This window comes from Suncus etruscus, chromosome 3, assembly GCF_024139225.1.
Source record: "Suncus etruscus isolate mSunEtr1 chromosome 3, mSunEtr1.pri.cur, whole genome shotgun sequence".
In the NCBI taxonomy this organism is placed as follows: Eukaryota; Metazoa; Chordata; class Mammalia; order Eulipotyphla; family Soricidae; genus Suncus; species Suncus etruscus.
In genome coordinates, this window is record NC_064850.1 from 67,847,143 (window position 1) to 67,872,253 (window position 25,111).

Sequence of the window (25,111 nt, forward strand, 5' to 3'; positions counted from 1 at the left end):
TGCCAGTCATGTTTCCAGAGTTTCTCAAAATGTTGCATGATTCCTTGTCCTTTTCTTTCTTTCTTGGGGGGGTGGTGAGATGGGGGCACACCCAGTGACACACAGGATTTACTTCTGGCTATGTGCTCAGAAATCGCTTCTGACTCAAGGCAAATGCCTTACTGCTGTGCCACCGCTCTGGCCTGTCCCTTTCTTTTATGGCCAGAACACACTTGGTGAGTTATGAACAGTTATTTTGTAAGTTTCAAATGTGCCTATGAGTATTTTATTGATGATAGACTGAGGCTACTCATCGGTTCTATCACCGAGCTCCACGGGCTATCTGCTTTTGGCACAAATATCAGGTGAGATATCATGTATCAGTGTGATACATGAAGGCAAACATAATGTTAATAAATGCTATTACCAGTTATGCTCACCAGGATCTTTATCTCGCTGGTTCAACGTTAGGCTTCTAAAATGCAGTCAAAATACTAATGACCAGGACCCAGAAAACAAACAAACAAACAAAAAACACTGACCCAAGTTACTTATGTTAGTTCTTTTCTTACCTAACACCTAACAATAGCTATGTTCCTATTTTAAATAGGTAGGTTTTTGTTTTTTTTTTTTTTTTGGTTTTTGGTTTTTGGGTCACACCCGGCAGCGCTCAGGGGTTCCTCCTAGCTCTACACTCAGAAATCGCTCCTGGCAGGCTCGGGGGGCCATATGGGATGCCAGGATTCGAACTACAACCTTCTGCATGCAAGGCAAATGCCTTACGTCCATGCTATCTCCCTGGCCCTAAATAGGTAGTTAGTTCTATTGTTACTATTTATATTCTTGTGGGGGACCTCCCTTTACTGGTAGGCATTATTTACTTGGATGTTATATAGACCATTGTAAAAACATTGCTATGATATACAGAAACAATGCTATTGCAAACTGCTTAAGAAATGTTCTCTTGGGGCCAGAGCGGCGGCGCAAGTAGGGCATTTGCCTTGCACATGCTAACCTAGGACAGACTGCAGTTCAATCCCCCGACCTTCCCTATGGTCTCCTAAGCCAGGAGCGATTTCTGAGCGCATAGCCAGGAGTAACCCCTGAGCATCACCGGGTATGGTCCAAAAACAAACAAACAAAAATAAACAAAAAACAAAAAATCCCTGTTCCTTCTACACTTTTTCCACTCTATGTAATAAGATTCTGTGTCTGTTCTCCACATAATAGTGACAATTCTCTGGGCAAAAAAGGTGTGTCCATCATGCAGAGCTTAAAACATATTCATAATAAACTTTAATTTTAGGGTTGGCGCAATAGATTAGTGGGTAAAGGCAAGGTGTTTGCCTTTCACATGCCCAACCCAGATTTGATCCCAGCATCCTATGAGTGACCCCAAAATTAAAAAAAAAAAAAAAAGTTTCCTGAGCACAGCGTCGGGAGTATATCCTGAACATTTTCAGGTATGGTCAAAACAAACAAACACAAAACAAAGATAGAAACAGAACATGAAGATTATGCAGTGAAATAGTTTTTATTTCCTGAATTTATTTGCATAAATAAACAGATATAGATTTACTTTCTTCTTGACTCTTTCTTTTTTTTTTATTTTTTTTTATTTTTCGGTTATTGAGCCACACCTGGCAGCGCTCAGGGGTTCCTCCTAGCAGGCTCGGGGGACCAGATGGGATGCTGGGAATCAAACCATATCCATCCTGGGTCAGTAGCATGTAAGGCAAATGCCCTATGCTGTGTGCGCTCTCTCTCTAGCTTTGACTTTTCTTTTTTGGCTTTGGGGTCATGCCGTGATGCTCAGGACTTCCTCCTGGTTATGCTGAGGGGTACACATAGAATGCTGGGATATAATGCAGGTTGCAGACAGAAGGCAAGTTCCTTACTCACTACTATCTCTTTGGTGCCTATATAAATATTTTCTTATATCTTCTTGTTTACAGGAAAAGTACTATGTAGGGGCCGGAGAGATAGCATGAAGGTAGGGTGTTTGACTTGCATCCAGGTTGTTGGTTCGAATCCCGGCATCACATAATGGTCTCTCGAGCCTGCCAGGAGCGATTTCTGAGCATAGAACCAGGAGTGACCCTTGAGCGCAGCCTGGTGTGACCCAAAAACCAAAAAAAAAAAAAAAGAAAGAAAAAGAAAAGTACTATCTAATACTGTTCTGCACTCTGCCTTTTTTTTTTTTTTTTTTTTTTTGGGCCACACCCGGCGTTGCTCAGGGGTTACTCCTGGCTGTCTGCTCAGAAATAGCTCCTGGCAGGCACGGGGGACCATATGGGACACCGGGATTCGAACCAACCACCTTTGGTCCTGGATCGGCTGCTTGCAAGGCAAACACCGCTGTGCTATCTCTCCGGGCCCCACTCTGCTTTTTTTTAAGTTAACATTATAACTTGGAAATCAAATCAGTTTATACAGATGCTTATTCTTTTTCAACTGCCTAACAATTACCATGATATACACTTATATCACTTTACTCAACCACTAGTCTATGTATGAGGCAATTAGGTTGCTTCTGATAGTTTGCATAAGTGAGATTCAGAAGAGGTCAAAAGGCAAGAGCATATGCACTAAATGTGGCCAAATTTCCCTCCAACTGGACGAAACCACTTTGCATTCCCACTAGCAATGCTTGTAGTTTCTTTACAATATTACCAAAAAATGCATCAATATACTTTAGAATTTCAGCCAGTCTGATGAAAAATGGTACTTCAATATTACTTTATATTTCTTTAAAAAATGACTTGAACCTATTATTGTTTCAATATCTATGGTGGTGGTGGTGGCATGATGGGCATATTGTCTGTCCACAGCTGTCGCCCATTTTCTACTGGGGTTTAGGTTCTTTGTTTCTCATTTTCTTAAAGCCATTTATATATTAAGGACATTATTTTTTTGTCTGTGATATATGCTGTATAAAACGCCTCCTGCTTTGTCAGCTGTCTTGATTTTTTTATATACCGCTTTTGTCATGCAAATCAGAGAATGTTTTATATAGTTAAATTTGTGTAATCTGGGGCTGGGCGGTGGCGCTAAAGGTAAGGTGCCTGCCTTGCCTGCACTAGCCTTGGACGGACCGCGGTTCGATCCCCCGGTGTCCCATATGGTCCCCCAAGCCAGGATCAACTTCTGAGCACATAGCCAGGAGTAATCCCTGAGCGTTACCGGGTGTGGCCCAAAAAACAAAACAAAAAAATAAATAAATAAAATAAAATAAAATAAAATTGTGTAATCTTTTCTTTTTATTGCCTTTGGATTTAAGTCCCAATTTAAAAGGCTTTCTTTGGGCCAGAAAGACAGCTCAGAGGGTTGAGCAGAAGCTTGAAGTGTGACTGTCCAGCACTGAATGGTAATCAGAATCAAGACCAAAGTGCCACTAGTGTGGCCCAAAAACTATGAAAGGAAAAAATATCATTAATAATAAAAAATTGGGGCCGGAGAGATAACACAGCTGTAAGGCATTTATGCAGAAGGACAGTGGTTAGAATCCCGGCATCCCATATGGTCCATCGAGCCTGCAGGGTGTGATTTCTGAGCGTAGAGCCAGGAGTAACCCCTGAGCACTGCCGGGTGTGACCCCAAAACCAAAAATAAATAAATAAAATAAAAATGATAATAGAAGCTTTGTAACTGTTGAAGAAAAATCCACCCATTCCATTTTTCCTTTAGAAATTAGTTTTCAGTTTTATTTTATAATTAAAAACGTTGAAACATTTACCCCACCCCCAGCTGAGTTGATGTTGGTGCAATGCACGCAGGCCTGGATGTGGTGATCTTATACACTTGTAGCTGTTATGCTGGGGGTGGGGGCTGAGTAGCTGAGTGCCTGCTTGGACCCTGGGCTATGATGCCTGCTGTGGTTGTCATTCCTTGAGTCTCAGAGCCTGAACATAGGAGTGTCCTTTTAGTTGGAGCATATGTCATGCCTATCTGGGTCACAGTTCCTGGAGGTCTAGTAGCACCTGCACACCTCCCTTTTCTTTTCTCCTTTTTTTTTTTTTTTTTGGTTTTTGGGCCACACCTGGCGGTGCTCAGGGGTTACTCCTGGCTGTCTGCTCAGAAATAGCTCCTGGCAGGCACGGGGGACCATATGGGACACCGGGATTCGAACCAACCACCTTTGGTCCTGGATTGGCTGCTTGCAAGGCAAATACCGATGTGCTATCTCTCCGGGCCCTCTTTTCTCCTTTTTAAACACCATGGATACCAGGTTGTTCATAAGACAGTTTGTTGTTCTTTTCTTCCACAGCTACAAAGTTATTCATGATTGAGTTTCAGTCATGCAATGTGGAGTTCTCAAAGGTTGTCAACCTTTTTTCAGTGTCTAACACATACCTGTCTCGAATCTGCCAGGACCGGGTGCGTGTGAGACATCAGGGGTTTCAGCAGGTCCTGTTTCTCTAATGCACAGGGCTGTTGGTCTATTGATATACCAAAACCATGCTGTGCTTTCATTACAAAGGCCTTGCATAATGTTGGCTAGAATTGGTCCTTCTCTTGACTCTCCCTTTTCAATGTTTTTGGAGAAGTTCTGGAGCATGCCTGCTTTTCTACAATCATTACGATTGACTGGTCTACCTTATCTTGAATGTTGCACTTTTCTTTATTTGTCCAAGTTTCCTTCGGAGTCTTTGGAGAGTGTTTATAATTTCTCCTACTAGGTTGTTGTACACTTCTTGTTATTTTTATGCCTAAATATTTTGGCTGCTACTATCAAATTTTGTTTGGTTTTGGGCCACACTAGCGATGCGTGGGGGCCATATAGGAGGCTGGGGGTTAAACTCAGTTGGGTGTTTCCTCTCAACTGTACTAACTTTTAGGCCCCTATTATAAAGGTTTAAAGCCACCATTACATTCCTTAACCTTTTACTGTTTGTGTATATAAAGGTTACTGAGTTTTCTATTTAGTCTACTTGTTCTATCTAACTTATTAGATTCCCTTTTTTTGGTTAGGTGGGGTTGGGCCCCTTCAGTGCTCAGGGGCCCATAAACGGGGCAAAAATAAATAAATAAAAGCGGGATGTGGACACTGCAGCTACATGCAAGGCAAGTGCCTTCCATCCTGAATTCTCTCTCCAGCCTGGAACTCTTAAATTTCTAACTAAACTCTTATTACCCTTATATTGAGCTACGCTGTTTCATACATTCCTATAACACGTATTTAGGCTATGAAAGAAAGATTTGCAACTCTATCACCAAAAAAAGTTACATTCTTCCTAAAGCACTCACAGAATGGTAAGTTACAAGCAAACACTTAAACTCTGAAGAATTATCTCTTAAGATTCTAAAATCAGTCTATTAAATTGTTTTGGCCAATTGAATAACTAACAAGCCTATACAATGCCTTAACAATAAAGTTGACCTGGGAATTAACTCAGAACTGATGAAAGTACAGGACATCCGGGGCAGGAGAGATAGCATGGAGGTAAGGTGTCTGCCTTGCACACAGAAGGACAGGGGTTCGAATCCTGGCATCCCATATGGTCTTCAGAGCCTGCCAGGAACGATTTCTGAGTGTAGAACCAGGAGGAACCCCTGAGCACTGCTGGGTGTGACCCAAAAACAAAAACAAAAGCAAAACCCAAAAAACAGAAAATACAGGACAACATTACAAATCCCAATATTCAAGTTGTTGGGAAATGTACTCCAAAGGGGCTGAAGAGATGGTGCGGGATTACTGTGACGCCTGGCATTCAGCATTGAGTCAACTCCGGCTCTACCCCAGGACTACATATGGCCACCAATTAATGAACCACCAAAATGATATACTCTTAAAAAACATGTGTGAAATCCAATTATAGGAAGAAGGAAGAGAAAGAAAGACAAAAAAAGAGAAGAGAGGAAGTGAGGGGAGGAAAGGGAGGAAGGAAAAAAGAGACCTGTAAGGGGAACTATATTTCTTTTTTTTTTTTTTTTTTTGGTTTTTGGTTTTTGGGTCACACCCGGCAGTGCTCAGGGGTTACTCCTGACTGTCTGCTCAGAAATAGCTCCTGGCAGGCACAGGGGACCATATGGGACACCGGGATTCGAACCAACCACCTTTGGTCCTGGATCGGTTACTTGCAAGGCAAACGCTGCTGTGCTATCTCTCCAGGCCCGGAACTATATTTCCTTTCAATACTGATGCTAGGGGCCAGAGAAATGGTACAGTGGGTAGGGTACTTGCCTTGCAGGTGGCTGATCTGGCATCCCATATTGTCTGAATACCACCAGGAATAATTCCTGAGCACAGAGCCAGGAGTAACCCCCAGTAAGCCAGAAGAAAAACCACAGCATGTGGCTCCAAAACAAAAAACAAACAACCTACAATCCCACAAAAACAATCCTGATACTATGATAATTGGTAGTAGTTTTATGGCCCCAGATATGCATAGAATGTCACTTGGTCTCCCTTGACATCCATAGCAAACCTGTTTTGTATATCATGTATCTTTATATACCTCCAGAATGATCTATAAGCATAATTATAAACTACATTGACTATAAAAAATCTTTTTAAAGCTTTGTTTCGATAGTTTTTGCATCTTCAGTATAATAATAGATTACATTGAAAGCAAGGCAACATCATTAATCATGTGAAAAAGATACCAATAAAATGAAATTTTGAGAATGTTTTAAACTTGAGATGAAGGTTTTAACAAATCCAAACTGACTACCTCCCCAAAGAAATAACAGACACAGTTAAGAGCAACAGAGTAAACTTGAGAATCACAGAAAAGGAATTCTACACTCCATACTGGCATCAATGAATTATGATACAAAGGCCAGGCACAATCTACACAGGGGTCCTTGCCAGTTTGGGGCTGTCAACTCAAGAGCTTCGAGTCTACTCTTTTTTTTTTGGTTTTATTTTTGAGTCACACCCAGTGGAGCTCAGGGGTTACTCCTGACTTTGCACTTAGAAATTGCTCTTGGCAGGCTCAAGGGACCATATGGGATGCTGGGATTCAAACCACGTCCGATGGGCAGCTTGCAAGGCAAACACCCTACCTCTGTGCAATCTTTCCGGCCCCTTGAGTCTACTCTTAAGGAAATGCTGACTTTTTTTTTTTTCATATTAGTGCCAGCAATTCTGGCCAGTCACAATAGCTGGGAGGTCTAGAGGTCTGGCTGATAAACAAGCAATCATTTCTACAAACATGTCAAAGATGATATGCAGATTTCCACCCTGCTTCTTACCCCACCCCTATCTCAGGTTCATTAAAGCTCGTAATGCAATCAGAAGATTCAAGTCAGGAGTCAACTTAGAAATCTGAACCTCTGACAGTCACAGATTTTTCTCCACATAGAAAAGAAGATCGGTAATTTGAGTAACAGGAGCCTCTACTCAAAAGTCTTAATGGGAATAAGCCTCAGAATATTATTGTCATTAACTAACACAAAGTTTCAACTAGAATGAATGAACAGTATAGATTTATTTTTTCTAAAAGTTCTCTAGTCTCAACAACAGTAGCCACATTATCAAGCCTGGTTTGGAAAGCCCCAAAATTAAAAGATATAAACTTCATTTGGACTAGGTTACAGGAGTATAAACAGAGAAATCAATTATTTAACTTAAGACCATCTGCCCTTGGAATGATAATATCAGTCAAAGTGTTTTCCCCTCTTTTTAGTTTTGGGGCCACAATAGGCAGTGCTCAACAGTATACAGGGTGACTCCTGGCTTTGCACTCAAGAATCACTTCTAGCTGGCTTGAGGGAACATATGGTATGACCATAATGAATCGGGGTTGGTGGCTTACAAAGCAAATGCCCTGCCTGATGTCCTATAGCTCCAGCCCCAAAAGAAATGTTTCATTCCTGGGGTCGGAGAGATAGCACATCGGTAGGGCCTTTGCCTTGCACACGGCCAACACAAGACTGATCCTGTTCAATTCCCAGCATCTCATATAGTCCCTCGAACCTGCCAGGAGAGACTTCCGAGTGCAGAGCCAGGAGTAACCCCTGTGTAATGCCAGGTGTGGCCCCAAAACAAACAAACAAAAACAACAAAAAGTGTTCTATTCCATAGATTTACATAGATATTTACATAGATATATATATACATAGATATTTGCCTAAAAGAGACAATACAGTATTTCTTTCTTTTTGGGGGTGGGTATCATTCCTGGCTTTGCGCTCAGCAGTCACTCCTGGCAGTCTAGGGGGACCATATGAGATGCTGGGATTCAAACCGGGGTCCGTCCTGTGTTGGCCAGGTCCAAGGCCTTACCGCTGTGCTATCGCTCTGGCCCCAAGAGACAATATAATATTTTTAGAGGAATACAAATAAGTTTATTTGTAAAGACAAAAGTACTTCAGGGGGCTGGAGCAAAAGTATGATGAGTAGGGCATTTACCCTGCATGTGGTGTACCCAGGCTTGATCCCCAGCATTCAGATGGTCTCTGAGTATGCCAGTAATTGTAGAGCCTGGGATAAGTTCTGAACATTGGTAGGTATAGCACTCCCACTGCCCCCGCTCCACCAAAGTATGCCTTTACTGATCTTAGTTTGTGTTAGGGCATTTCCAATTGTGTCACTGCTATCTTTATTTGAAGGGAGGGGGTTTGGTCCACACCTAGCAGCGCTCAGGGAGACATATTAGATGTCAGGGATGGAACGTGGGTTGGTCCTGGGTTAGCTGCATACAAGGCAAACACCCTACCCACTGTGCTACCACTCTGGCCCCCTAATATCTTTTTTTTTTTTTTGGTTTTTGGGTCACACCCGGCTTTGCTCAAGGGTTACTCCTGGCTGTCTGCTCAGAAATACCTCCTGGCAGGCACGGGGGACCATATGGGACACCGGGATTCGAACCAATCACCTTTGGTCCTGGATCGGTTGCTTGCAAGGCAAACGCTGCTGTGCTATCTCTCCGGCCCCATTTATTTATTTTTGCATTTTATTTTGGTGGTGCCTAGAGGATACTCCTGACTAGGCTGGTGGGACCACGTGGTAGTAGAGACTAAATGGGGTCTCTTGCATGCAAAGCATAGACATGTCCTCTGAGCTATCTCCTTGGCCCCCTATTAACATTTCTTTAGGAAGCATTAGATTGAATAGCTAAAAACATCCAGTTCTATATTACTAAGACAGGGAACTTGATAGAGTTACTTTACAATCTTACATGAAAAAGGCCCATTTCATATTAACTATTATTCCATCTCAAACTTCCTCAGCATTCCTGAGGAAGCTGTTGGAAGTTAGCTTTCTAAAGTCATTTTGGGGGCCAGAGCGATAGCACAGTGGTAGGGCGTTTGCCTTGCAAGTAGCAGATCCAGGACCAAAGATGGTTGGTTCGAGTCCCGGTGTCCCATATGGTCCTCCGTGCCTGCCAGGAGGTATTTCTGAGCAGGCAGCCAGGAGTTAGCCCTGAGCAACGAACGCCGGGTGTGGCCCAAAAAAACAAAAAAAACAAACAACAACAAAAAAACATACACCTTCATCAGTGTAACATTCCCACCACCAATGCCCCATTTCCTTCCTCCCCCACTCCCTGCCTGTCTTCAAGAAAGGCATTTCCATCTCTCTCACTACTACCATTGTCATGATAGTTATAAGTGTAGTTATTTTTCTAACTGAACTCACCATTCTTTGTGGTAAGCTTCCTACTGTGGGCTGGTCCATCCAGCTCTCATCTCTATTGTCTTTGGATATTATTACAATAATGTCTTTTATTTTTTTAAAATCCCATAGATGAGTGGGACTACTATGTCTGTCTCTCTCCCTCTGACTTATTTCATTCAACATAATAGCTTCCAATTCCATCCATGTATAGGAAAATTTCATGACTCCATTTTTCCTGACGGCTCCATAGTATTCCATTGTGTATATGCATCAGTTTTTTTTTTTTTTTTGCTTGTTTGTTTGTTTTTTGAGTTACACCTGGCAGCACCCAGGGGTTACTCCTGGCTCTGCACTCAGAAATCACTCCTGGCAGGCTAGGGGAACCATATAGAATACAGGGAATCAAATCACTATCAGTCCTGGTTGGCCGAGTGAGAGGAAAAGGCCCTATAGCTGTGCTATCTCTCCAGCCCCAACACCAGTTTCTTTAGCCTTTCATCTGTTGTCGGGCATCTGGGCTGTTTCCAGAGTCTGGCTATTGTAAATAGTGCTGCAATGAATATAGAAGTGCAGAAGGTATTTTTGTGTTTCTAGAGTATATCCCTAGAAGTGGTATAGTTAAATCATATGGGAGCTCAATTTCCAGTTTTTTGAGGAATCTCCATATTGTTTTCCATATTTCCATATTGTTTAAAGACTGGACTAGATAGCATTCCCACCAGCAGTGAGAGTTCCTTTCTCCCCATATCCCTATCAGTATTTCTTGTTCTTATTCTTTTTGATGTGTACCAGTCTCTGTGGTGTGAGATGGTACCTCACTGTTGTTTTGATTTGCATCTCCCTTATGATTAGTGATGTGGAGCATTTTTTCATGTGTCTTTTGTCCATTTGTAGTTCTTCACTGAGAAACTGTTTACTTCTCCCCAGATTTTCGTAAGGTTAGATGTTCTTTTCTTGTTAAGTTCAGTCAGTACCTTGTATATCTTAGATATTAGTCCCTTATCTGATGGGTATCGGGTGAATAGTTTCTCCCATTCTGTGGATGGCCTTTGTATCCTAGTCACTATTTCCTTTGAGGTGCAGAAGCTTCTCAGCTTAATATAGTCCTATCTCTTTTTCTCAGCTTCCACTTGTTTGGACAGTGCTGTTTCCTCTTTGAAGATGCCTTTGGTCTCAATGTTATGGAGTGTTTTACCTACATGTTCTTTATATACCTTATAGTTCTGGTTCTGATATCAAGGTCTTTAATCCATTTAGATTTGACCTTTGTGATGACATTAGATGGAGGTCTGAGTTCGCTTTTTTGCATGTGGCTGACCAGTTGTCCCAGCACCATTATTGAAGAGGCTTTCCTTGCTCCATTTTGCATTTCTTGTTCCTTTATCAGAGAATGATTATATATCTGGGAACTTAGCTCAATTTTTAAAAGTGAAATATAGATATGTCCAGTCTATGAATGTAGTTTTCCACTCTAACTTTAAGTCCTTGAGCTTACCTTTGGTTTTCCTCTTACTTCTTTCATTAATACTTTCTTTGTTCACCTTTCATTTTCCCAGCTCCCCCATTCTCTTTCACCCCACCAACAAACAAACACATCCACTGACACTTGGTTGAGAAAGAAAGATCTACAGGAGAGTGTGAATGATAAAGGGGAGTCAAGAACTATCTGCTACTGGTCTCAAAGACACTACTGACATGGACCTAGCAATGCCTTGATAGTGAGGAAAGCAACTGAGAGGAAGAACTGTGCGCAGGAATTATTTGAGGGAGTGAAAGGAGGGAGTTCTGAACTTAGTTCTGGAAAAGCCCCCCACCCTGTTTTCTCAGAGGAGCTGATAAGCATCACAAAACCACAGATGAAAAGGAAAAAGAAAACTCCACCACTGGCCTGTTTCCGAGCGTGGCCGCCTTCCGCTCGGCTCAGTGCCTGCCACATGCCCAGGAGTGCGTCTGGATCCATGAGGGGTTCCCTTCGCAGGTGACAGTGCTTACGCTAAACTGCAAGAGAGCCAGAAAAGTGCCCATGAGAACCAGAAAGGAAACTTTCAGCTAGCACGATCATCTCTCTAGGAACTGAAGATGAAGAGCCAGCACAGGCATTTGGGCATAAAGAATGAGGGTGCGTCCAGCTCTGCTCAGCTCAATACAAAGACAGTGGAGGAAAAGAAAAAGAAAATATTTCCTAAATCAAATGCTGGAGAAAAATGAACACCTTTGTTTCTAATAGAGAAAAATAACTATAAAAAGAACACAACCTTCTAGTTATTAGGGTCTAACTCTAGTTACAGATGTAGCTCTTACAGAAGTGGAAAGAGAAAAGGGAAAGAAAAAGGCTTCATTCCAAGAGGCTAACCTAACCACATCAAAAATACCACTCCATGGGGCTGGAGAGACAATACAGCAGGTAGGATGCTTGCCTTGCACATGGCTGACCTGCGTTTGATTTCCAACACCCCAAATAGTCCTCCAACCATCACTAGGTGTAATGCCAGAGTGCAGAGCCAGGTGTGGCCCCAAACAAAAACCAAACAAAAACAAACAAAAATAACACTAAACAAAAACACCAAAAATTATAAATACACCCAACAAAGAGCTGACATTCTCACATCATGATCTCATCCCCCATAGCAAGACAGCTGTAGAAGCATATCAGAGAACATCAGACCTAATGCAAGAGATCTGTGGAAGGTCACATCTTTCAGTCCTTCACTTTACTGCAGGGGTCTCAAACTCGTGGCCCTGTGTACAACATTTTGTGGCCCTGCCCTAGAGGAATTTTGTTTTGTTTTGTTTTGATTTAGTTGTTTGGGTCACACCCCCCAATGTTCAAGGCTTACTACTGACTTTGCACTCAAGGATCACCCCGACTTTGCCTCCTGTGGCCCCCAGGTAAATTGAGTTTGAGACCCCTGCTTTACTGCTTATAAAATATTTGCTGTGATCTTGCTTATTATATAAAGTGTGATCAGAAGACTGTCCTAACAGATGAAGAGACCTTTTCTTTTTCCTCTATTGAGACAGAATTAGATTCTTGCAAGCCTTGCGAATTAAACTCAAAATCTCCTTTGTCCTAAGCAGAATGAAGCTAGCTTCCTAGAGCACGCGAGCTGTCCTTGCCTACCGGAATACTGGATAGCACAGGAAATTCCCAACATCCCAAGGATGAGTTTCTCTTTCAATAGTGAGGGAGATCAAAGCAAGGGTCATGGTATCATTCCCCTAACCCTGTTTACAGGCTTTAATGACTTAGAAAGATGAATTGGGTCCTGGTCCTCAAATTCAAGGTGACCAGGAAAAACTGAAAACACACACACACACACACACACACACACACACACACACACACACACACACAACCTCAAGAATTCCAGGACATCAGGTCTATGACACAATCAACTATGATTTTTCAAAACGGAACTACTACAGGAGTCCGCCTGAGGCAAAGCATTCCCTCTCCCCTCCCCTCGACTCCTTGGCTCCCATTCCAGAGGATGTGGGAATTACAGGCAATTTATTTCTTGGAAAAGAACAGCTGACAGACTGAATGCCCAGAATGTAACTTGTGTTCCAGCAACCTATTTTCAAAAATAATTGTTCCTCTATCCCAGAATCCATTGAAAGCATGCCAAGGCTTCTCATCTGTCCACTTAAAAGAGTGTTAACAATTGACCCATGCCACCCAACTACTGTATTTTCCGGCATATAAGACGACTGGGCGTATAAGATGACCCCCTACTTTTCCTATTAAAATATAGGGTCGGGAGGCTGGAGAGATGGCATGGAGGTAAGGCGATTGCCTTTCATGCAGAAGGATGGTGGTTCGAATCCCGGCATCCCATATGGTCCCCTGTGCCTGTCAGGGGAAATTTCTGAGCATAGAGCCAGGAATAACCCCTGAGCGCTGCCAAGTGTTTTTTTTGTTTTGTTTTGTTTTTTGGTTTTTTGGGGCCACACCCGGCGTTGCTCAGGGGTTACTCCTGGCTGTCTGCTCAGAAATAGCTCCTGGCAGGCACAGGGGACCATATGGGACACCGGGATTCGAACCAACCACCTTTGGTTCTGGATAGGCTGCTTGCAAGGCAAACGCTGCTATGCCCAGGCTACCTCTCTTTTAATGCACACCAAATGGAAATTAAAAAACGTAAGAGAAAAAAAAGTAGAACCCTCAAAGGTTAACAGTATATGTTTAATAAAGCTAGACTTTGGAGTGCCAACAATCATTTTACATTTGTCATTTGTAGTGAGTGACTACAAAGGGAGGGGGGCTCCTCCAAGAGCAGCTGGCTGGGGTTCAGTGATTAATAGGACAGCTAGAGGGAGACAGAACACCTCCTCTATGTCCTATGAAAGCTGAACAGAGGGCTGAGCACTGGAAAGCCGCATACCCCGTGGCTAGATGAGAGCTGTGCTCGGTAACTCAGCTCCTCTGTGTGCCCTGAAAGATGAATCAGGACAAGCAGAGGACTTAGTGATGGAATGCAGCAGTAAGAGGGGGGCGGATCATTCGTCCCTGAAGCTGGAGTAAGTTTCAGCAAGCCACATATTGAAGAATAAAGATGACCTCGACATTTAAGCTTTTCATGAGTTAAAAAGTCGTCTTATGGGCCCGGAGAGATAGCACAGCGGCGTTTGCCTTGCAAACAGCCGATCCAGGACCAAAGGTGGTTGGTTCGAATCCTGGTGTCCCACATGGTCCCCCGTGCCTGCCAGGAGCTATTTCTGAGCAGACAGCCAGGAGTAAACCCTGAGCACCACCGGGTGTGGCCCAAAAACAAAAAAAAAAAAACAAAAAAAAAAGTCGTCTTATACACCGGAAGATAGGTACTTTTTCTTTTTTCTTCTTCCTTAGTGCTAGGGATCAAGCCCAGGGCCCCATACCTCCAAGGCAAGTGATTCATTGCTAAGCCACATAACTGGAGAAAAGTTAAGATTCATTTTTTCTTCTTTTCTTTTTTCTTGGTTTTTGGGCCACACCCAGATGTGTTTAGGGGTTACTCCTGGCTCTGAACTAAGGAATCACTACTGGCAAGTTCAGGGGACCACATGAGATGCTGGAGATCAAACCCAGATTGGCTGTGCTCAAGGCAAATGCCCTACCTGCTGTGCTATAACTCTGACCTCAGCCTTCACATCATCTTTAAGGCCAAAGGTCATGAGGTTGGAGTGATAGCACAGGGACTAGGGCATTTGCCTTGAATGCAACCAACCCAGGTTCGATTCTCAGCACCCCATATGGTCCCCCAGCCTGCCAAAAGCAATTTAAGTGCAGAGCCAGGAGTAACCCCTGAGTACCACAGGGTGTGGCCCAATCCCCCAAAAAGGTCAGAGGTCATCAGAGGTCAAGTAGCACAATTTTAGCAAAGAATATAGAACACTATTTTTGGTTTACGGGCCACACCCGGTGATGCTCAGGGGTTACTCCTGGCTATGTACTCAGAAACTGCTCCTGGCTTGGGGGATGGAACCGTGGTCTGTCCTAGGCTAGTGCGGCCCTTTTGTTTTTTGGACCACACCCAGTGGCACTCAGTAGTTACTCCTGACTGTACTCAGAAATCACTCCTGACAGGCTTGGGAGAATATATGAAATGCCAGGGATTGAACCCGGGTCTTCCGCATGCAAGGCAAACACCCTCCCACTTGTCCTATCACTCCGGCACCAAAACAAATAATCTTTTTTTTTTGAGGGGGGGGTCACACTCAGGAGCGCTCAGGGGTTACTCCTGGCTCTACGCTCAGAAATCGCTCCTGGCAGACTCGGGGACCATATGGGATGCCGGGATTTGAACCACCATTCTTCTGTATGCAGGGCAAACGCTCTGCCTCCATGCTATCTCTCCGGCCCCAAAAACAGGTGATTTTTTTTTTTTTTTTGGTTTTTGGGCCACACCCGTTTGACGCTCAGGGGTTACTCCTGGCTAAGGGCTCAGAAATCGCCCCTGGCTTGGGGGGACCATATGGGACGCCGGGGGATGGAACCGAGGTCCGTCCTAGCTAGCGCTTGCAAGGTAGACACCTTACCTCTAACGCCACCTTCCTAGCCCCAAAAACAGGTGATCTTAAAGATCAGTAATGACAAATGTTTCATAGGAATTGTTTCTGGCACTGGTCTACAGGGAACTCTAGAAGCGAAGTCCAAACAGTGTCTTAAGGTCAAAGAGGTGGTTAACCCCCTGCCAGAAAACACATGCCGTACTGCTGTATTTTTTTTGTACTGCTGTATTTTCATGTGAAGGGGAGTAATGGCTTCAGGAAAAGTAATCAGATGAAGGCCATGAGATTCAGACATAATATCTAGATACACAGGACCCAGCGGCAAAAACAAAACAAATACCTTATTAAAGGTTGAAGAAAAAGGAGAGAGGAGAAAAGCAAGATGTCTGGGGGTGAATTATCATCTTACAGGTAGGCCATTCAAGCAGTAAACCTTTTTTGGGGGGGGAAATCACACCTGGTGGCACTCAGGAGTTACTCCTGGCTCTGTGTTCAGAAATCACTTCTGCAATGCATGAGAAACCATATGGAATGCCGGAATTCGAATTACCATCTGTCCTGGATCGACTGCATGCAAGGCAAACACCCTACTGCTGTACTATCTCTCTGGCCCCACAAGGAGTAAACTTTTATGTTTTGTTTTGTAGAACTCAAGGATTATTTCTGGCTCTGTGCTCAGAAATTGCTCCTGGCAGACTCAGGGGACCATGAGATACCAGGGATTGAACCTGGGTTGGTCCCATGTCGGGTGCACGAAAGACAAACTCCCTACCCTCTTGCTATCACTCCAGTCACCCCCCCTTTTTTTTTTGTTTTGGGGCCATACCCAGGGGTGCTCAGGGATTATTCCTGGTTTTCCGCTCAAAAATTGCTCCTGGTAGCCACAGTGTACCATATGGGATGCTAGGATCAAACCCAGGTCCATCCCGGATTGGCTGCATGCAAGAAAAATACCCTACCACTGTGCTTTTGCTCTGCAATGTTTTTTTTGGGGGGCAGGGGTTGGGCCACACCCATATGGGACCATATGAGATGCTGAGGATAGAACGGAGAGGTCCATCCTGGGTCAGCCACATGCAAGGCAAAGGCCCTACCGCTGCACTACCGCTCCAGGCCCCCTTTATGTTTTTTTTCCGTTTTGTTTTGTTCTTGGATCACACCTGGGAACGCTCAGGGGACCATATGGGATGCCAGGATTCGAACCACCGTCCTGCATGCGAGGCAAATGCCTTACCTCCATGCTATCTCTTTGGCCCTCCCTTTAAGGTTTTTTTGTTTTTGTTTTTGGTTTTGGTTTTGGTTTTTGGGCCACACCCGGCGGTGTTCAGGGGTTACTCCTGGCTGTCTGCTCAGAAATAGCTCCTGGCAGGCACGGGGGACCATACAGGACACCGGGATTCGAACCAACCACCTTTGGTCCTGGATCGGCTGCTTGCAAGGCAAATGCACTGTGCTATCTCTCCGGGCCCCCCTTTAAGGTTTTTAAACAGACTAAAACACAGGTGGCCTCCAAGATGTCCAATGTGCCTCATTCATTTCCATTTCCGAAGCCTTAAGGTCACTCTAGACGCATGTCCTAACCTGTATGTGAGCCAAGTCTTCCTACTCCAGCATACATGTGTGGTCACTGTGTCTCCCCCAAGTCGCACAACTGGCTAGCAGCATATCACTAATCAGCTGTGTGCTCGCGTCCATAAATTCAAACTAGGGCCAAGATCGACTTCTGCATGTCTGCTAAATTTGTGAGTTAATACACAAAAGTAAAGTCAAGAAGACGTCAAGCTGTTTATGCATGATTGTGTCTAGAAAGGACCACAAAGAATGGAGCCCCTATAGAACTGTGGGAACACCAACAATGAGAACCAAGATCCACTTTTCCCAGGCACCAGGAACATCAGGTGATATTCAGGGAAAGCAACAGACTGCAGCTTTTATTCCAGTGGCACAGTGATTAGGATGAAGTTTCTTTACTCTCCCTCCTTACAGGAGAGGGAGAAGACCTTGAGGGGAATTTCCCCCAGGACTCAACTTCAGATCAATGTATGACTTACTATAAAACAGCTTCTCCTACATAGCAGTTGCTCCTCTTAGAGAATATGACATCTAATAGAATGACAGTACAACTAGGTCCTCACTATGTTCTGTAACCTGTTATATCTGCAACAGTGGGAAACTCATTTGCAGCAGCTCTGCTGTGAGAGAACGGAACATTCAATTTAAAGAGATGCTTGGGCACGGGGGTGGGGGGGAGGGGGGAAGGGGGATACAGAAGGTAGGGAACCTGCTTGCACACAGCTAACCAGGATATTATCGCCAGCATCCCATATGGTTCCAAGAGCACCACCAGGTAAATCCTGAGTGCAGAGCCAGGGGTAACCCCTGAACATCACTGGATATGGCCCCCAAAACCAAAGGGGGGGATTTAAGGGGCCAGGAAGGTGGCTAAAAGGGCCGGAACATATACTTTACACGGAGAAGAATGATTTATTTGATTTATGGCTCCACCTTGTTGAAAGCAAAATTAAAAAAAAAAAATCAAAGAATACTCTATCTATCTTTGATTCTTTTTTCTTTTCTTTTCTTTTTTTTTTTTTGGTTTTTGGTTTTTGGGCCACACCCGGCGGTGCTCACGGGTTACTCCTGGCTGTCTACTCAGAAATAGCTCTAGGCAGGCACGGGGGACCATATGGGACACCGGGATTCGAACCAACCACCTTTGGTCCTGGAACCAACCACCTTTGGTCCTGGATCGGCTGCTTGCAAGGCAAACGCCGCTGTGCTATCTCTTCGGGCCCTGATTCTTTTTTCAATAAAAATATTAAGTCCAGGGCTGGGAGAGATAGCACAGCGGCGTTTGCCTTGCAAGCAGCCGATCCAGGACCAAAGGTGGTTGGTTCGAATCCCGGTGTCCCATATGGTCCCCCGTGCCTGTCAGGAACTATTTCTGAGCAGACAGCCAGAAGTAACCCCTGAGCACTGCCGGGTGTGGCCCAAAAACCAAAAAAAAAAAAAAAAAAAAAAAAAAAAATTAAGTCCAGGGGCTGAGTGACAGCATTGAGTGGAGAGGGCGTTTTCCTTACACAAGACCAACCTGGGTTCAATCCCCAGCATCCCATATGGTCCCCTGAGCCTGTCAGGTGCGATTTCTGTGTGCAGAACCAGGGGTAACCCTTGAGAGCCGCTGGATGTGGCCCCAAAATAAAATAAAATAAAATAAAGTCCAAGACTGAAACACATTCTTTGCATGGGCAGCCCCAGGCTCAATCCCGAACACATCATGGTACCCAAGTACAGCTGGTTGGGCCTCCCCCTCAATTAAAAAACAAAAAAAGAAGTCCTTGGAAAGCCAAATCAGGGTTTTGATAGGTATTGCCAATTTCCCTTATTCCTAAAAGAGGTCTTAAAGAATGTGAAAATAGGGGCCGGAGAGAGTGCATGGAGGTAAGGCGTTTGCCTTTCATGCAGAAGGTCATCAGTTCGAATCCTGGCACCCATATGGTCCCCCGAGCCTGCCAGGAGTGATTTCTGAGCATAGAGCCAGGAGTAATCCCTGAGCGCTGCTGGGTGTGACCCCCCCCCCCAAAAAAAAAAAAGAATGTGAAAATATTTTGTTGAGCTGGGGGGTGGGGGGGGGAGATACACAGGATTTTGAGAACTTCCGGGAAACCTGGCCAAGAGGATGGCCAAATAAATTCTTTGTAGATGTCCCTGCTGCTTGATGAAGGGGAACTGACAACTTGGTCCCACGGTTGCTTCCTTTCCTTCTCTTATCTCCATCACCTTAAAAGATAGAGTAGGAGGTGGCTGGGGACAATGGATTAGAGACAAAAGGGACAGTCTGTTCAGTTCCTCCAAAGAGAAATCCCACCGAGTGCAGATTATCTTGAAAGGACCTGAGGAGGAGTGCAATTAACCGTGCTGTCTAACTCCAGAGGCAGGAACTTGTTGGATGACATCTCCTAAGCGGGCTGATATCATCCATCGCCTTCTGAGGCCTCTCTCTCCCTTCCAGCTAATCCAGGACCCCCGAGCTAGCTGGGAGAGCAGCAGCCAGGGAAGACACCCTTGTGCCTCAAAACCCAAAACTCTCTCCCAGTCCATGCGCCTTTGCTCCAGCTCCATCTCAGTCTTGTGCAAATCCCCAGGCTCCAGGGAGCCCGCAGTCTCCACCCGCAACCCCGGCCCAGGCCTCACCGACCACGACCCTCTCTCTCTCTCTGCAGAAGATCCTCCCCTTTGCACAGACCCCTCAGACACCAACTGGGGGCTCCCCCTTCCCATCTCGCTCTGCTGGCCGGACTTGAATGCACAAAGCCCCACTTGGCTCTATGCAGCCCCTGCCCGACCCCAGGCGGTGCAGAGCTGCGGCCACAGCGTGCTGGACGGCCAGGCCAGGTCCTCCGAGCCATCACCACTCACCCTCGGTGACCTCGAGCACCTTGATCTGCTCCTCGGCCGCCGCCCGCACCTCCTGCACCGGCGACAGGATCCCGGTGAGTGTATCGACCAACGCCTCTTTCAGCCCTTGGGCCACTGGACCCGGCAGCCCCGAGGCCGCACCAGCTGCCGCCGCTGCCGCCATCTTCCCTCCTGCTTTCAGCCCGCCAGCCCCGAGGCCGGGACCCGCCACTGAGTGACGGCTCCCGCGCGCGGCCAATCCGCGAAGCCGCGCCTGCGCGCTAGCGCCGGGTGGGAGCGAGAAAGGGGGGGGGCGAGAGACTGGGACAGAGCCTCCCGCGAGAGCGCCCCCTGCCGCAGGAGCGAGGTACTAGATTAACCAGGTGGTCAAGGCTAGAAAGAGCTTTCCTGAATCCCAACTGCAAATTCTTAGCATAGCAATTTGGGATGCAAGCGGTGTCATGACTGCGCCTTCAGAGATCTTTCAGATTTTTTTTTTTTTTTGGTTTTTGGGCCACACCCGGCATTGCTCAGGGGTTACTCCTGGCTGTCTGCTCAGAAATAGCTCCTGGCAGGCACGGGGGACCATATGGGACGCCGGGATTCGAACCAACCACCTTTGGTCCTGGATCGGCTGCTTGCAAGGCAAACACCGCTGTGCTATCTCTCCGGCTCCTTTCAGATCTTTTCAAATACGTTGTAGGAATGGCGGATAGTAATGGAAATAGAGGAGTGTTAAGGAGTGTGGAGGTGGGAAGAGCTCTGGTTTTTGGGTTTTTTTGGGGGGGGGAGTGGAGTAGGGGGAACACACCTGTGCTTAGGGCTTACTCCTGACTCTGAGCTCAGAAATCACTCTTGGGGGGGCGGAGAGATAGCATGGAGGTAGGTTTGCCTTGCATGCAAACGGTGGTTCAAATTCTGGCATCACATATGGTCCCCTGAGCCTGCCAGGAACGACTTCTGAGCATAGAGCCAGGAGTAACCCCTGAGCGCTGCTGGGTGTGACCCAAAAAAAAAAAAAATCACTCCTAGCAGGCTCAGAAGGCCATATGGGATATCGAGGATCAAACCCAGGTCGGCGGGGCTTGCGTGCAAGGTAAATGCCCTACCTGCTGTGCTATCGGTCCGGCCCCTCAGAGATCACTCTGTTTTGTTTGTTTGTTTGTTTTTGTTTTGGGGTCACACAGGCAGCGCTCAGGGGTTATTCCTGACTCTATGCTCAGAAATCGCCCTGCCAGGCTCGAGGGACCATATGGGATGCCAGGTTTCGAACCACCATCCTTGTGCATGCAAGGCAAACACGCTACCTCCATGCCATCTCTCCGGCCCTCAGAGATCACTCTTGATGGGGCTTGAAGGACCACAGTGGGTGGTGGGAACAGAACTCAGTTTAACCAGGTACAAGGCAAAGGCCCTACCCTCTCTCCAGCCTCAAGGGTTTCATTTCAAAGCGATTTATCTTCAAGCAATGAAATACATAGGCTAAAACAAGACTATTTCTTAGCCTTTGTAATTCAAGTGGGGGTAAGAATTGAAAACAGACTGGATAGTGGGGAGCAAAAGCCTTCAAAAGACCTCGTCCCTTCAGTTTTCTAGAGAGTCAAGCAGAACCTCAAAGTGTAGTGGCTACCAGAACAACCATTCTGAAGTTTCTATTTCTTTGACTATTCTGAGATCAAATCCTACTAACTGAGAATGTTTAAATTGTTTTTCCAGAAAGATTCTGGCTGGATACATACATACATACATATATATATATACACACATATATATACATATATATATATATGTATTTGGGCCACACCTGGCGGAACTCAGGGGTTACTCCTGGCTCTTCACTCAGTAATCACTCCTGGCAGGCTCAAAGAACCAAATGGGATCCGGAATCGAACCTGAGTCTGTCCTGGATTGGCCTTGTGCAAGGCAGGCAAACATCCTGCCACTGTACTATCACTCTGGCTTGTGGCTGGACATTTTAGAAGTAGAGGGACAGGGGCTGGAGCCATAATGCAGTAGGTACGGTATTTGCCTTGCATACACCTGACACCAATTTGATCCCCAACATCCCATATGGCCTCCTGTGCTTCTCCAGGAGTAATCCCTGAGCATGGCTTGTTGTGCTCCCAAACAAAAGCAAAAGTAGAGGAACAAGATTTGTTGATACAGGTATCCCAGAGCTGAACCAAGGTGCAGAGACACACCCCAATGTAGGAGCAAGTGGTCAGGATGGATGATGGGGTGAGGTGAGAAAAGGATGGAATGGATGTTGTTGGATCAGAGGTGTTATAACAAAGAGGAATAGGCATTTCTTAACTCTTCAGGCTGAGTTCCATTCAGTGAATCTGAATCCACTAGGTTTCACAAGTGGCAAAGGAAATTCATTAGTAATTCTTATTTGGGGGGCCACTCCCAGTAGTGTCAACTCTGTGCTCAATGTTCAGTCCTGGCTGGCTCAAAAGACCATGTGGTGCTGAGGATCAATGCTTGGTTGGCCACAAATAAGGCAACATGCTTAGTTAGTACAATCTGCCGTACTATCTATCACTCAGGTGCCCAAACCTTTCTTACTTCTGAGTCTTGTTCTCAGGCTGAATGTACAACTACCAGTCAAGTGAAGCCATCTTTTCTGAGAATTCATTCTAGAAGCATGATTCCTTTGTTGGGATTGAAGAGGTACAGTAGGAGCACATGGGATATTTGCATTGCACATGGTCTACCCAGGTTCAATTCTCAGTCCTAAGGCCCCTGAGCCCTGCAAGGATTGATTCCTGAATACAGCCAGGTGTGGTCACCAAACAAACAACAAATAATGACATCCACTTATTTTGAGAACTCCATGTTTCAGCTCTCACTTTAAGAGGGAGTGATGTACTGCCTAACCTTGTGATTCCAGAATGAAGAGGACTTTTTAGGGGATGGCTTGGGGGACAAATTTGGCAGTACTCAGGCATACACCTGGTGTTCAGGAAACCATATGGAGCACTGGGGATCAGAGCTGTGTCACCTTCCTGCAAAGCAAGCCCCTTAACCGCTGTACTATTTCTCAGGCCCCGAGAGTAGGATCTCTTATCCTTATTCCTCTTCTTTCAATGCCCAAGCTGACTGCCTTCAAAATAGCTTCCCTGGGTCTGAGCAATAGCATAGTGGTAGAGCATTTGCCTTGCATGAGGATGACCTGGGGTGGACTTGGGTTTGATCCCTGACATCCCGAGTTTGCCAGGAGTGATTTCTGAGCATAGAGCCAGGAGTAACTCCTGAGAGTGCTGCTGGGTGTGGCCCAAAAATAACAAAAAAAAGCTTCCCTTTTTTGGCCACATCCAATGATGTTCAGGTGTTACTCCTGGCTCTGCATTCGGGAATTGCTCCTTGAAGTGCTCAGGCACCATATTGAATAATGAAGATCTACTCTGGCCACTTACATGCAAAGCAAACATCCTATCTGCTGTATTAGCACTTCAGCCTAAAGGTGATTTCTTTTTCTAAATCAGTTAATTTACCTTTACTTCAAGAAGTAAACTTAGATAGGCCTTTGGAGTTCTCACCAAAAAAGCTATGTCCAGAGGGCCAGAGGAACTTTCCTTCTTCCAAAGAATGGACAGAAAGACTCTGGCTTAGGCTATAAGGTGGCAGCACCAGTAGGCAGGTAGAGTCTACCACAGGGTTAGGCTTTAGGGATCTTAGCTCTGGATGAGGCAAGGGATCGTAAGCAAGCTCACATTCCTGAACACGGAAGGAGCCTCAAGATAAAGAGGTAGGGGCGGGATAAATAGCACAGTGGTAGAGTGTTTGTTTGCCTTTTAAGCAGCCAATCCAGGTGGTTCGAATGCCGGCATCCCCTATGGTCCCCCATGCCTGTCAGAAATTTCTGAGCACAGAGCCAGAATTAACCCGCCGCTGCTGGGTGTGACCCAAAAACAAAACAAAACAAAAAAAATTGGCTGGAGAGATAGCATGGAGGTAGAGCATTTGCCTTGCATGCAGGATGGTGGTTCAAATCCTGGCATCCCATATAGTCCCCAAAGCCTGCCAGGAGCAATCTCTGAGTGTAGAGCGAGGAGTAACCCCTGAGCGCTGTCGGGTGTGACCCAACCCCCCCTCCCAAATAAATAAAGATAAAAAAATAAAATAAAGAGATAGAAACCAAAGATCAAGCTAGAGAGAATATGTGGACAATACAGGAAAGAACTTTATTGAAACGCAAATGGCATTGAACAGATGAATCTTGCTGGGGAGAGACATGCCGATGGACAGTGGATCCAGATTGGGGAGGTGCTCTGATGGGGAGCAAGGGAGGTCTGTCTCTTCAGCTGGTCTAGGCATGAATTTAATTCCCAACCTATTTTTTTTTTAATTGAAGACGAATTACTGAGGGGACAGCCCAGCTCTCTTCATGATTGTTACCGCAACTATATACAACAGCTTGCTTCCTAGATTCAGTTTGCTTACTCTATAAGACTGAAAGAAGGGAAAGTCAAAGTCAAACACACACACACACACACACACACACACACACACACACACACACACATACATTCTGGGGGGAGGTTGTGTCTAATAAATTAAAAATGAAGTGCTGCCACATTTCCTGCCCACCTTCCACCCAAGTATGGCCATGCATCTGAGAAAAATTCCATCACATAATCAGGATTGGGGATGGGGTCTAGAAAGAATTATAATTGTTTTAAGGTTCTACTATTCAAACAAAAAGATTAAGAAGGAAATTTATACTGTACATAAATAGCCCAGAGATGAATTGGGAATTAGGGGTTCCTAGCCTTATTACTGAGTAATGGCAGGAAAGGTGCACAGATGCCATAGGACCCGCTGCATCCACTGGGGGGTGGAGGGACAATTCTGATTTATACTCATCTTCCTGGGGCCTAGCCTCCCTCCAAAGTTTCTGGTCTTGAGCTCTAAGGCCTCAGACCACCTGTTTTCTTTGTCCTTGTCCTCCAGGGCCTCCTCATGGGTGAAATGGACAAGTCAGAAATAAAACGAGTTGGGTCTGGAGAGATAGCACAGCGGCGTTTGCCTTGCAAGCAGCCGATCCAGGAAAAGGTGGTTGGTTCGAATCCCGGTGTCCCATATGGTCCCCTGTGCCTGCCAGGAGCTAATTCTGAACAGATAGCCAGGAGTCACCCCTGAGCAACGCCGGGTGTGGCCCAAAAACCAAAAAAA

The 25,111-nt window shown here is 45.4% G+C and overlaps 1 protein-coding gene across 1 annotated transcript in view; it reads right to left on the reverse strand.

Annotated features, from left to right (window-relative positions):
* The window catches only part of IPO9 (importin 9), a 176,388-nt gene extending 156,224 nt beyond the window's left edge, over positions 1–20,164 (reverse strand). The window contains exon 1 of the mRNA XM_049770799.1: positions 19,955–20,164. Coding sequence (XP_049626756.1) covers positions 19,955–20,117 — 163 coding nt within the window. The 5' untranslated portion in view covers positions 20,118–20,164. The remainder of the gene's footprint in view (positions 1–19,954) is intronic.
* Between the last annotated feature and the right edge of the window lie 4,947 nt (positions 20,165–25,111).